Raw genomic sequence first — 13,318 nt, 5'->3', positions numbered from 1 at the left:
GGTCGACCTGCTCATTCGCGAGAAAGGACGCGTCGAGCTACAATTAACACTTAATGAATATTTATGACGCGCCTGGCCGGCGGAAATTACGCCGCTCATTGAGTTAAAACCGCAGACAATAGGGCTTATTTGCCGTTTCCACGCGCGGCGCACGCCGAGAAGTCACCGCGAAGCGAAACGTGTACGCCGTGCAAAAAGTTACAAGCGAGTTTGCGAGGCGCTGGGGCTTTTGCGAGCGAGGGAGAAAATGCCCTTCTCGTGCGTGCACAAAGAGACACGGAACTATAAGGCAGTGTAGAAATAGACGGCGGGCGTTACGAGAAATTACGCCGCGGAATTGTCGTCGCGGAATATTCAGAACTTAGCGCGGAGATTTTCTCGCACTTTCCGGGACGTATATCGCGCTCCGGGAAAGAACGTTGCTAATTTTTGGAGAACGACGCGGAGTCTCGACCATTTCCTGAAAAAAACACGGTCGTAACTCTTTCCTCTCGTATGCGTGTGTTTGTTATTTTTGTAAACGGAGCTTCCGCGGCTACGATTTTAATATCGACGAAACGTTTGCTGAAGCAAGGTTTTTTTTTTTCTGCACGCCCGGTCACTTTGACGGTTCTCGCGACACTAATTGCATTTGATGGGCCGAGCCCGAGGGGCCGTTTTCAAATCAGAGGCGCACGCTCGTGACGTGCCGGATTTAGGTAAGGGTGGATACGACTTCCGACCCGATTGCGCACCGGCAGGGACGAATGATCCGCAGGGGAAAACGGCCGAATGCGAAACGGCCGCGCGGAGCGAATTTTCCCGCGGGTGCGGCATTTATGCTGCTCGCGATGACGTGACTGGGAAAACAATAGCCGCATCCCCGATTTCGCGGGACCACTGGATGAACTCGGCGAGCAAAGATAAGGCATCTGCACGGAGGAACCGCGACAGATAGCGGTTCCTAACGGCGTGCATATGTATATACCTACGCTGAGATTACGTTTAATTCCTGGTGATGCTGCGAGATCCGCGCTCTCCTGGTCGACACATACGATCGATGAGAGATAAAGTCGCGCGAGAAACGAAATTAATGCGTGGGAAACGGGAGTCCCGTGGCCTCGATTTAATTTTATTCCATTTAATTTTGTTTAAGAAAAATATATTTAAAAAAAATTTTTTTTTAACAGAGCCTCGAAAGAGAGTGCGATTGAGCCCGACGGTCGAAATGGGTTTTTTATTTAATAATCTCACCTGCCGCTCGACGACGGTCCGCTTTCTGAACGCGACGTTTCGTTGGATTTTTTATTATTTTTTTTTTTTTTTCGCGAAACAGAGCGACATTCTTTCTCGCGATGTGCTTTTGGTGTCATTTATTCACGCAATAAAAAAAACAGGACGTTATTAAGTATTCAGAGATCGCCGATCGTTTAGACACATAAACGTCCAACGTTTGCAATTGAACGTTTTAGCTTTAACGGTGTATCTTTAACGTGTGTCGAGTAGCGTGTGCGCTATTCAGCGACGATTGGCGTGTCCTACATGACGATTACCCGCCGTTATAAGCAGATTTACATAGACATGCAATACGCGAAATTTTGCTCCGAAGTGACAGCTAAATCCACTAATATCCGCCAACATGCTAATGTGATTTGTAGCTCTCTTGCGCGCGTGCACGCGTCGCGGATAAAGCCACACTGAATCCACATTCATTCGCCGATACGTCTGCCAGTTCATATTATTATTAGTATTATTATTGAATAAGCGAAAATACATTTGCGGGGGCGCGCGGGAGAGCGGGGAAGAAGCGGGAAGGGGAAGGGAAACGAGAGAAACGTACGCAATTCCGCAATGCAGGTTAATCTGCTTAAGATACGCGTATTTCCTATCCTTTGAAAGCAAATTCGTGTGCACATATTTATACTAAGCATATGCATATTATGCAGCATTATATACACGTTGTTTAGTTGAGAGCGGAGCTTTGAACAATCACATTAATACGCTCGCCCGATTGTTTTGATTAATTATAAATTGTTATCCCCGTTATTTATCGCAACCACAATTCGTTATTAAAACTCATCGGTCATAATCGTCACTTATTAATAATTAATTATTCATTGAAAATCTATAATTGCCTGTTAACGTTCACTTTTTCGCCAGATCCGTCCGCGACAAACTTTATTAGAGTGAAATACAGGCGATTGTAAATACTCCCGCTTCCCCTGGACTTGGTCAAAAAGTATAATCAGCTGCGCGGGAATTAATACACCATTGAAAACGGCACGACGTTTAAAAAACTGGCAGTCGCCGTTAAAAATCTGTCTCACCGCTGATCGATCAGCTTCGCTCGGGGAAAAATAGATCTGTCATCCGCGCGAGCTTTTCTTACCGTCGCTCGCAAATAAATTATTGACAATGATTAATCTGATCGCGGACTAGTCCGGCGATGTCGATAAACACGCGGATGATCGATAAGCGGCGTTGACGATGGCTTATCGCCGGATGGCGAAAAGAGAAGAGATTATGTAACGCGCCTCAAAGGGTTAAACGTCGCGGCGGAACATTATTGTTGCATTAATTAACCGGAGACTTATCGCTAATGAAACGGTCGCTCGATTAAGATGCAAACGAGACGCCTCTCGCGTACGTGCACGTAACCGCCCGCGTCGGCTCGTTCCAGCCGCCCCCTTCGTTCCCCCGCTCGATTGTGAGTCCATAAATCTCAATCCGTAAACTCAAACACCGGCAGAATTGCAAATCGTAAGTAACAAACTGCGGCCCAAAGACTCGCGGCTCACACAGCGAGAACGGAAGGACGCGCGCGGCCTTTCCCCCCTCGGCTCTTTGAAGCGAGGCGAACGGGTGAGATCGGTAAGGCATCTCGTACCCGCGCTACCACCGGCGTTCTCCTCCCCCCGCGTCCCTCCACGTCGCGCCTTTGTCAATATTAGGTTTCCCCGTGATTACGTAATAAAGTAAACGTCGTTTTAACCCCTTTAGTCGGCGCGCTATCGACCGCCGCTCGAATTAGTTCGGTGCAAGTCATGTAAATTAGTCCGGAGCCGTAACTCAGGGGGTGGAAATTGGGGAAAGTGGTGGCGGCGGCGGCGGCGGCAATGGCGGCAGCGGCAGCGGCAATGTCGGGACCAAGGCGGCTTTATTGCCGATGCCGACGGGTTAGAATGCCTGAAATATTGCTCTGGCAATGCGACGGCGACGGTCGTGCGATTAAGTGAATTTCTTTCTCGCGGAATGAAAGGCAACCCGGCGGACCGAATTGCAGAGAACCGTAACGCATATTCCCGACTAAATTATTTGCGCGAACGGAGTCTTGCGGTGCCGCGAAACGCTAATTTTACATGAGCCAGCGATATGTAATCCAAATGTCTTTAATTATAATTCCGGTATGCTGCTCTTACCCAGACGACATAATTTTGTCGTATCAAAGGGAACAGGGAATAGACGGGGGGAAAAAAAAAATTCGAGCCAAATACGTCATTTTGCGCGCTGAAAATACGAGCTTTCTTCGCTCGCGATAAAAATCACCGTTCAGTCGGGAGGAGTTCAGAAGCCCCATTTATTCGATAATCCCGAGACTCTTCTGAACGGAAAAAGATATTGTTGTGTAGAGTTTCTGTTTGAACTGGAATATTTGTACGCTCACTAGTTTAACGTAGATGTGTTTCTGTCTGCAGCGCCCGAGTCTACATAATAAGAATACGATAACTCATGTAATTCAATTCTGCGAAAAATGAGATTACGGTCCCCGTTTCTAATACCCTTCGAATGTACAATTTGACCCGTTTTCACAAAGAGCTGGGAAACGCTACTCCGTTTGCATAAAACTTTCTGTCCGCGACTCTTTACCTCTCACGCACTCGTAAAGTATAAATATCGGAGCCGTGGGAAGGCACGGAGTTATCCCCCGAAAGCCGCGATAAGGTACCGCATTTTCCCCCGAAAATAGCAATAAAACTCGTCGTTTTATTCCAGAACGTGAGCGCGCTTTATCCGTCAATAAATTCATGATAAAGCTGAAATTACGAGCGATTGAGGTATATGGAGCGTATGCACGCGGCATAATTCTGTAATCGATCTTGAATTATTGAGTGGAAGTAAAACTGCGGAGCGGAATGCCGGCGAGGATTTCATCGCCGGGCAGCAAGATAGAAATCGGCTTTAATTAATTTCATTATGCGCTCATCGCCGCGCGGCCGGAATCTACCCGTCGATAGGGCGGCGAGAGGGCAGAGGAACCCCCCCGAGTGAACGGGGCAAAAATGCAACAGCACCCTTTTTAATTAATAAATGTCATTTACGTGGCGGATACCCGTCCGTTACTCCGATTGATGCCATTCAAGGCCCGACAAGTTTCCTCAGCATCCCGCCCCGTGTTCGACGTCACGTCGGAATACGCCGTTCTCGCGAATAATTACCGCGATCCGCAAATGGACGCCGCGCAAATTACTTTAGAAGAACGACGAAGATGGATCGTTTCCGGGGGAGGGGGGAGGGGGAGAAATTTTCGGGTCCACGCGAGACGCGCTCATCGTCGCTTCGTATCGCGCCCGTAAATCAGGGGTACTTCCGTAATGTGCGGTCCTACAAACACAATGGCCGAGAAGCCACCGGAGGCCACGGCGTTCGCCCATTACCGATTTCCCAGTGTCCGCAAAAACCGTCGTTCGCGATCATTTTGCGCTGTTATCGGCGATCGCCTTACTCGCGCCTCTATAAATTCCCGTTTGCACGACGCGCAACGGCAACGGGGCCACGATTTTCCCTCCCCTGAGTGCAGCGCTGGATGAAAATTTGCACAGCCGTAAAAAGAAAAAAAAAGAAAATTAAAAAAATTTAGAGGACGCGCAAATAACAGCGTCCGTATCAAATGTGTTCCAATAACGAAGACAATATCTATTCAATATCGCACGTCGAATTGATCATTATATTTCAAACCCCTCGAAACGCTGCGGAATTTGTTTTCGAGATGGCATTTGCATATCGATCCCTCGTTAATACGTTGCGCTAAAACGGTACTAAAATTATCCCCGTTTTACTGCGAACAAACTAATAATTAATTTTAGCATCCTCGGCGCTGTTAATTCTGTCATTCCGACAACGTTAAATCCAAGAGAATATCGTAACTGTCCAGCGGCAAGAAGTCGATATTTTGACGGTATATATTCTCAGTGTTTCGCACGGCGACAATTTTCTGAATAACTTCAATTCCTCGCTCACGGACAAAGTGCGCGCCGATGATGTATCGCTTTATAACAAAGAGGATTTATCAACGTCAATTTGGCGTGCGGGAAGGTGCGCGTCTTGCGGCCACCGACCCGCAGTAACGAAGAAACGAGCGGGCGGTCGAGGGCGGCCGGACGGTTAATTTTACTCGCGCCGTTATCGCGGGGGACGTTAGAACAACGAGTGGGGTTAATTAATTGCGGACCTTTTTTAATTTGTCTTGCCAGACGCCGGGATTACCGCGAAATTTTTAAACCGATACATCCAGCAGGGGAGGCGGAAACGGTAAATTGGGGACGCTTTGTTGAAATGCGAGCCGAGGAGCTCGAGAGGGATAAATTTATTTAACTCGGAGAAAGTCCGCAGTGATAAAGAAATGTGATGATAAAGCCGAGTGCAAAAAACTCCCCGGCGCACGGATAAGAAGACACCCGGTGTTGCGCGCTGTCAGTATTATCGGTCACGCTATTCGGGGACCCGTACGTTTTCGCGTACCGTAAACTTATGTGCGCGATAGTTATAAAGAGCTTCGCGTCGCGGGGAAAAAGTCGCGGACGCTCATTGCTAAGTCGTTGCGAGAAACACTTGAATCATCCTGAAAAAAGAGCGCAAGATGGGACGCAAGATTAATTGTCCCCGCTCTAAATTAAGTTATTCACTTTGTTATGGTACCTGAGCTATCGCGCGGCAAGATACATGGCGCATGATAAAGCAGTGAAAGAAAGAAAGAGACCAGAAGAGAGAGAGGGAGGGAGAGAGCACACGCAAGCGGTAGGATTAATGAGAAAAGGGAGAGTTTATGATCCCGCGCTTAAAATTCGTCATACCGGCTGCACGACTGCGGTAGGGTGGCGGGGGGATGATACGCGAAGAGACCCTCCAATTCGGCACGTATCTTGTTCGTATCTGAATATTTTCTATCCGAAACGAATTTATTCCCCGTCCGTTTTAATATAAACGTTGGAAAACTGTTTCTGCATAACTGAAATTCATAACTGGCACTTGATATTTATATATATATATATTTTTTTTTTATTTATATGACTTGGGACGGCTCGGAGTGATAAATAAAACCGACGTGGCGCGGTGCAGGTCTCTATCAATTAGGTTAAATGAAAACTTCGCTAATAGAAGTTGACGAATTTAAACAAGCTGAATCGGAAAACTCTCTCGGCGATGCAAATTTCGCGGAACAACTTGGCATTCTTTTTTCTAAATATTTTATCAGAAAATATGAAATGTTTTACTTAAAAAACAAATTGCATGAATTTCAGTTAGCCCGCTGGAAGTGAAAATAATCGACGGGAACCGGCCGTTGTCGGCAGGCAAGAAGTACGACTTGATCTGCACAACTTCTGGTTCCAGACCACCGGCTAGCGTCACTTGGCGAAGGAACGGTCAGCTACTAGTGGATTCCAAGGAGACTGTAAGTGTACCCCACGATGGAACAATCTTTGCCCTAACATTCCACCTAGCTACTTTGCCGCGCCCAACGCATAAACCCGAATTTTCCGTCTTAAGCAAGAGAGATTCCCTAAAGTCTTTAATTAAGAATTTCTATTTTATTAACGCGCGTTTATGTGGATAATTATTTCTCTCCAATATTATAAATTATATGAGATTTATTGTTTCCCTATTTTAGAAAAGAAATACCGCGGTGGTAAATGCTAGTTTTATTTTTATTTTTTTTTTTCTTAATTTCAGTTATTTATTTTCTGCATGTTATACAATTTTTCTTCAGACGTAAGCACTATAAAAAATCATATTGTACTCACCGATCGATGCGCAGCAGCGGAGTTGTAGTTACAGCTACGTTGATTCTGTAACAAACAGATAAAATTTAAATTGTAGACAGATTATACTTATGTTCATTGCATAAAAAAAAACTTACGTGCCTCTAATAAACTTTTTAATTGAATAAAATTAAAATTATTTATTATTTGAATAATATTTCTAAGAGATTAAATTTTTCTACAATTAAATATATTTTTCTTTATGCTAATTATTAAATTATATTTTTTGATATCAAAGTGATCTCCTAAAATTCAAAACTATATTAAATTTTTGGAAATGAAACTGATTCTTACCCTTCGGTTGCTCCGCTGATGCCGGATGCCTTTCCGAGGCCTCCTCCTCCTCTCAGTATGTCTAGAGTATGTCGGGTTGATCCTCCTTCCTTCTACGGGACACTCGCGAAAACTGCGCTCAAAACCTACAATCGGATAATGAATTATGCGCCCGATTATTTACGAAACTCCCGAACGCACGCGGCCGACAAACCGATTGCGGTTCGTATAATACTCAAATGATATCAGCGACGGAATTAAATCGAGCAAATCGTACGACACTCCCGTATTGTAACATTCATTAGCGAAAGCTATCTCGCACGTTTTCTTAAACGAAACTTCCGGATTAAATAGCCGATGACGAACCGCCGGCAGTTCGTTATTAAATAATATCGGTGACGAATACGGTGACTTTTTCGAACTCCGATCTAAACAACAAAAGAATGATGTTAGACGATATTCTATAACTCTAATGTCCGTCTAACTCATCGCGATAAGACTACGTATCCGTGAAGAAAATTACTTTACAGTATTAATTAAAAAAGTAAGATACCGTAGGAGTATACAAGATCCGATAAGAAGACTTATAACTGCGACATTATAACTAACTGTACGTCATATTCGCGAAGCAATAATGTTTTAAATGCTCTCCGAGTAAAGAATATCGATCGTGGAAACCGAGAAATGTATTTTTGTAACAGCCGAAGTATTAATTTATTAATTGGGATTACTTTTCGGAGCTGCCGACGCGCGGAGATTCGCCTACTGCGAGGCCTACGACTAGACTGAGGGATAGGTGGGTGTGGTATGCGAGGGGGAAGGGTGAAAGCAAGGCCGCGCGCTCGGCCGCCCGAGCTTTGTTTGTGTACATTCCTTGCATAATCCTACACACTTTAACTCGTTTAAAAAGACTTTATAACGCGAATATTACTTCGAATATTATTCCGAATATTTCGTTGAATATTATCTTAACGTGTCACGAAATTGTAACCGGCGGACATCGTCGATGTATTCCTCGATTAGATAAACTTGTTCAGGTAATCAAATTAAATAAAAAAATATAATTAACGTAATAACGTAATTATAAATAAAATTTAAAGGAACGAAAAGTGGTAAAGTATATATAATTATTTATATAAAATATGTGAAGTACATATATCCGTATTTTATTACAGAAAATTTATATAACATTAATTTTTTTTAAGGAGAAAAGAAACAAAAGTAAAAATGCGTGAAGCGCGCGTTCTTTAATGTTTAGTCTGTAAAAAAATTTTAAGAGATTTTATAATTATTTCATAATTCGATATAGAAGAAAAAAATTACTTCCCGTGATAACGCGTTGCTTTTCTCTTATTTGAAATATGAGCATGAATAAACTAAGTTAAAATATCCGCATGAACGGCAAGTTAAGCCACTTTATCGCCTATGCTCTCTAATACATTAAAATCGCATCTGTCACCGCGGGAAAAGTTTTCTCCTACGCGTGTCTAAACTTTCGAAATTTTTCTCACACATTCGCAGTACGTTTTCGTCACCGCCGTATAGGATATCACATCAAGTTTCGGAGACATATAATTTTTTACTATTTAATTTAAATAAAAAAAAAAAAAATTATATATATAAGGAAGAAGAAATCGTTCAGCGTGACTTTGGGAAAGCGCGTGGTTGTATCTTTTCCCGATTAAAATTTTCAGTCGCATTGACAACGAGTCAAATAACGGATATCTACGTAGACGAAAGACGGTTAATCTCCCCCTCGTGCCTCCGCTCATTTGACTGACACGTGTCGCCTAATTTCGCGGCGGGTTAGCAATTTCCACGATCAATTTCTGCGGATTAAGCGACGCCAAAAAAGACACAGGCCGATTACGTGACTGACTGCCGTTTATACTAAAGTGTACCGTGCGGGGATTATGCCTAATCGATGGGATATAAAACCATCTTCGAGCTACAGTCGAGATAAAAGAGCGCACGACGCGCAAGTGATTTAATGTGATGAAGTTTGAACAGTGGCTCTAATTATCTGTCTACAACTATAAGCGAAACAGTTCACAGCTGATTTTTCTCGCACATCGATTTCCTACGTTTGCTTTCGTTGTACTTATTATTTTTAATAAAAAATATAATTAATTCTTTATAATCAAACTTGTCTAAATAAACTACTTCTTTTTCTTTTTATTTATCTTTAATTTTTTTAGACATTTTTTTAAATAAATTTAATTGTTATTAAGAAAATTGTGATTTGCAACGTGTCAAGTAGTACAAATTAAGTTATACTTTTTCTTTAATCTGGAAAGAAAAAATATCTGGGGACAGCATGCTGGCGGTGTTGTAAAACAATTGCTTATTGAACAGCTCGAACGTTTTATTCGCAAAATACGAAATTCTGTTCATATAAATCTTGCATCGATTTACATCGTGAGGTTAAAAATAAAATGTAAAAAAGATAGAAACTGTTTTATAACGAGGTTGCACAATCGAAGTCGTACACGGCGCTCTAGTAATAAAAAAAAAAAAAAAAAAAAAAAAGCGTGGCACTCCGTCGTTACGGGATTAATCAACGATAATAATGAAGAAGTACGTCGCGAATACATCGATAAATCTAATTACGGCGCAGCTCGAATAAAGTATATCTCGCCTCGCCGGAGCGATTACGATGATACTTGATCTACGAGAACGGAATCCTCCCGCGCGTGCACCCCCGCTTCCCTCCCTCCCTCCCTTCGACCTTTTCGTTCCGATACAATTCATTAATTCATTCAATTTCATTCCGAGCGCGCGGCGAAATAAATTTCGATTTAACGTAAATCGAACGGTCTAACCGGGTCGCGGCGTTCCTGTCGCGGGAAACGGATGAAGGTATTTCGTATACAAAGCAAACAAACGTCAATGGGAAACGCGGATTAGCGGGCGAAATGAAAGAACGTACTTTCGAATAAATTGACCCGTTGTCGGACGAAATCGAGCATCGGCCCGCTGTTTATTCTACTTCGATTCTCACCGCGCTGGTTTCCCGGCAAAACATGACGCACTCGGAGGGTTGCGACGAGATGCACGGCGCGCAAACAACACGCGGCGCACGTCGTATCCACGTTTTGATCCGCACTTAAAACGACGACGTCAATATTTGCCGGGTAGCGGCGGATTATAAGGGCGAGGGGCGGAAGAGCCGCGCTCTAGGCACGGGCCAGGAAAAATATTGTTTCAAAGTCGACACTCGCACCAAGCGACGCGACACTGGAGATTGTTTCGTTGCTTGCGTAAGAAAGTTAAACACAGAAACGACGGGTCGAAGAGGAAGAAAATACGACGGGGACGAACCGGCATAAACCACCCACAATACGTCGACCGGCCTCCGTTTTTTCGTCCTACTTTTTTTTTTTTTTTTTTGGAAAATTACACAGGAGAGTTTCTTGGCAAGTTTTCACGTGATTACGTAACCGTGTGCGAAACTAGCTACTACAACGTAACGCAACACTCGTGAACGGTCAAAGGATTTCGCGAGTATTCTTTTTTTTTTTTATTTCCGCCCCTTTCCCGGTGCCCGGTCGCATCGTATCGCGTCGCAGGATTACAGCAATTATGTTAATCGATTCGACCTCGTCCCGGGAAACGCGCGGCCGGAAATATATTTTTAATGGATGGCGCATCTCATTTCGTAATTATCTTTGCGAGAACCACCGCGCGAAACGGCGCAAAGCGCTCACCGTCGCCATTGGAACGAAATTAGAGCGCGAGTCCCCCGCCGTTGATTTATTCCCCCGGCAAGACGTGAAATTTATTATTCGCGCGCGCCACTCTCACTTCTCTTTCTCTCTGCCTCGCGATTATTTTTTAATCGCGCGACGGAAACGCGGGGATGATGCCTTTTCATCTCGCCGCAACCCGCGTGAGATCGAAGGCTCGGTTACGCGTCTATCATTTTCTCGCGCGACCAGAAAGTTGAAAAAGCGCACTCGCGGGACATTTTGAGATTTTATGAAACATTTCGCGTGATATTTCGCTCAGGGATATGAGTAATGCGGGCGATGCATTTTTCTGACCACCCTCCCCCACCCGCGCGCTGTAATTTCCGCTTTATGCGAGGAGAACGTAATCCCTAAACTCGGTTCATTGGGCCGAGCGAACGTCTGCGCGAACGCGGATGTTTAATTCACGAAACGTAAAGCGAGTTATTACGGGCGCTTCATAATCCATGAACTTGATTTTTCGTAAGCTACGGAAAGTTTTAAATAGCACGAAATTATGAATTACACTTGATTTCGGTATGACGGCAGCGATACGTTGGTTAAAACATGAGGTTACGCGAGCGGAGACTTGAATTTTGCGGTGAACGTTTAAAAAAATCTTAACCGCGGTGTCAGTCTGAATGAATTACCTAGATTTTATTTTACTGAGACGTTAAACCGGCGCGGCGCGTTATGAATTTTTTCCCGTATATTTTTACCCGAAAATAACATTTGGATAAAATAATATTCAATAAAACAAGTTTCTATTTTAATATTAAGAAAGATAAATAAAGAAATAAAATATATTCCGTACTTTTTTGCCGTATGTTAGAATGGCAAATAAAACGTGCAAAGGGTGAAAACATTTTGAGCAATGGGCGTACTAAATAATTGGCGGGAGACGGAAAAAAAAATCAAGGCGCCGTGCGTGTAAGGGAGTTGTCAAGTCGCAAAATACAGGTTAATTTTTTAACAACTAATTTCTAGTTTTCGTGATATATCGTCTGCGCCCTCGACATCTCGATGCTGCTAAATAAAAAAAAAAAAAAAAAAAAAAAAAATATTTGCTTGTACAACAAAGAGAAAACAATTTTTCCGTACGAATGTTTCGAGGTTGTACGTTGATCGATTGTTATAAAATTGAAACACGCGTTCGCCGTCGTGCTTTGCTCGGTTTGTTCTCCAATCAAAATCGATAGTTGAAAAAAAGAGAGAGAGAGAAAGAGAAAAAGAGAGAGAGAAAGAGAGAGAGAGAGTTCGCTTTCCGTCATTAATACGCGTTATTTACTCGTCCCCGGCGCTGCTGTCAAACGACGGGTCACTATTTACGGAACGTTAACTGGCAAATAACTCATTTACGGAAAAAAGCGGCTTCGCTGGGTTTTTATCCGCCCTCGCAGACCCACCCCTCCGCGATTGTGCGGATGGACAGAGATAAATTTCGACGATCGTATCGACACGGGAGGGAGCGGTTAACCGGCCACTCGGCGTATCGGAGCCCCCATTAAGGCATCGATTCGCCTTAATTACGAACGCGAACTCGCGGGCAAGTGCGCCGCGCGCGACACGCTCTGATTTAAATTATTCGACGCCTAACGACCCTTTTACCGGGGGCTCGCGGTAACGATTACTCTCGCGTTCGCTTCTCGCAATGAGACACACGTGCGCGCAGAAGTCTTATTTTATGGTCACTTTAAGGAACAGTACGAGCCGGCGGTTGAGCTTGCAAATTACATAGAGTGCGCGCCTCGTAAATCGAATCGGAAGTCCGAGACCGCGTGCAGCTTTTCGCGGAGACGCACGTCCGGCTATTCTAATTGTCTACTATTTGAACGGAGCCTCACGGTGCGAGTTGCTCGTCAGCGGTTTTTAATCGCGCATTATTCTGCTCCAAACAGATAAATATTCCCCGGCATGTTTTTTCTAAAATATCTTGTTCCATATTTTTAGTTCAACGAAACAAAAAAAAAATGCTTGAGAAAAGTGTTGGATTATTAACCAACACTTGGAGTGCAATTTTTATGAAGACCCACCGTAGAAACGATAAACCGCGCGTTTCACGTTAAATAATTACTTGACGGAAAATTAAGAAACTCATTAAAAGGAACTTAGACCTCATTAAAAGTAAATTGGAATTTATTTGTAAGGAGGCTAAATGTGTAACGTGTACAGCTAAATATTTAAGAAATGATTCTTTTTAATAATGAAACCGCGGAACAAAGCGACACGTTGAGAATCGTATTATCTAACACATAATTATTCGTTGCTACCCGAGTGGAAATTGATTCTTACCGTTACCTA

The 13,318-nt window shown here is 43.6% G+C and overlaps 1 protein-coding gene across 1 annotated transcript in view; it reads left to right on the top strand.

Annotated features, from left to right (window-relative positions):
* The window catches only part of LOC139101423 (neural cell adhesion molecule 2), a 188,342-nt gene that overhangs the window by 159,454 nt on the left and 15,570 nt on the right, over positions 1-13,318 (top strand). The window contains exon 6 of the mRNA XM_070654559.1: positions 6,498-6,649. Within this exon, the coding sequence (XP_070510660.1) occupies positions 6,498-6,649 (152 nt within the window). The remainder of the gene's footprint in view (positions 1-6,497; positions 6,650-13,318) is intronic.

The sequence above is a fragment of the Cardiocondyla obscurior genome, linkage group LG03 (genome assembly GCF_019399895.1).
Source record: "Cardiocondyla obscurior isolate alpha-2009 linkage group LG03, Cobs3.1, whole genome shotgun sequence".
NCBI classification, from domain to species: Eukaryota; Metazoa; Arthropoda; class Insecta; order Hymenoptera; family Formicidae; genus Cardiocondyla; species Cardiocondyla obscurior.
Note: the sequence above shows the minus strand (reverse complement) of the source record. Positions and strands in the feature narration are given on the sequence as shown.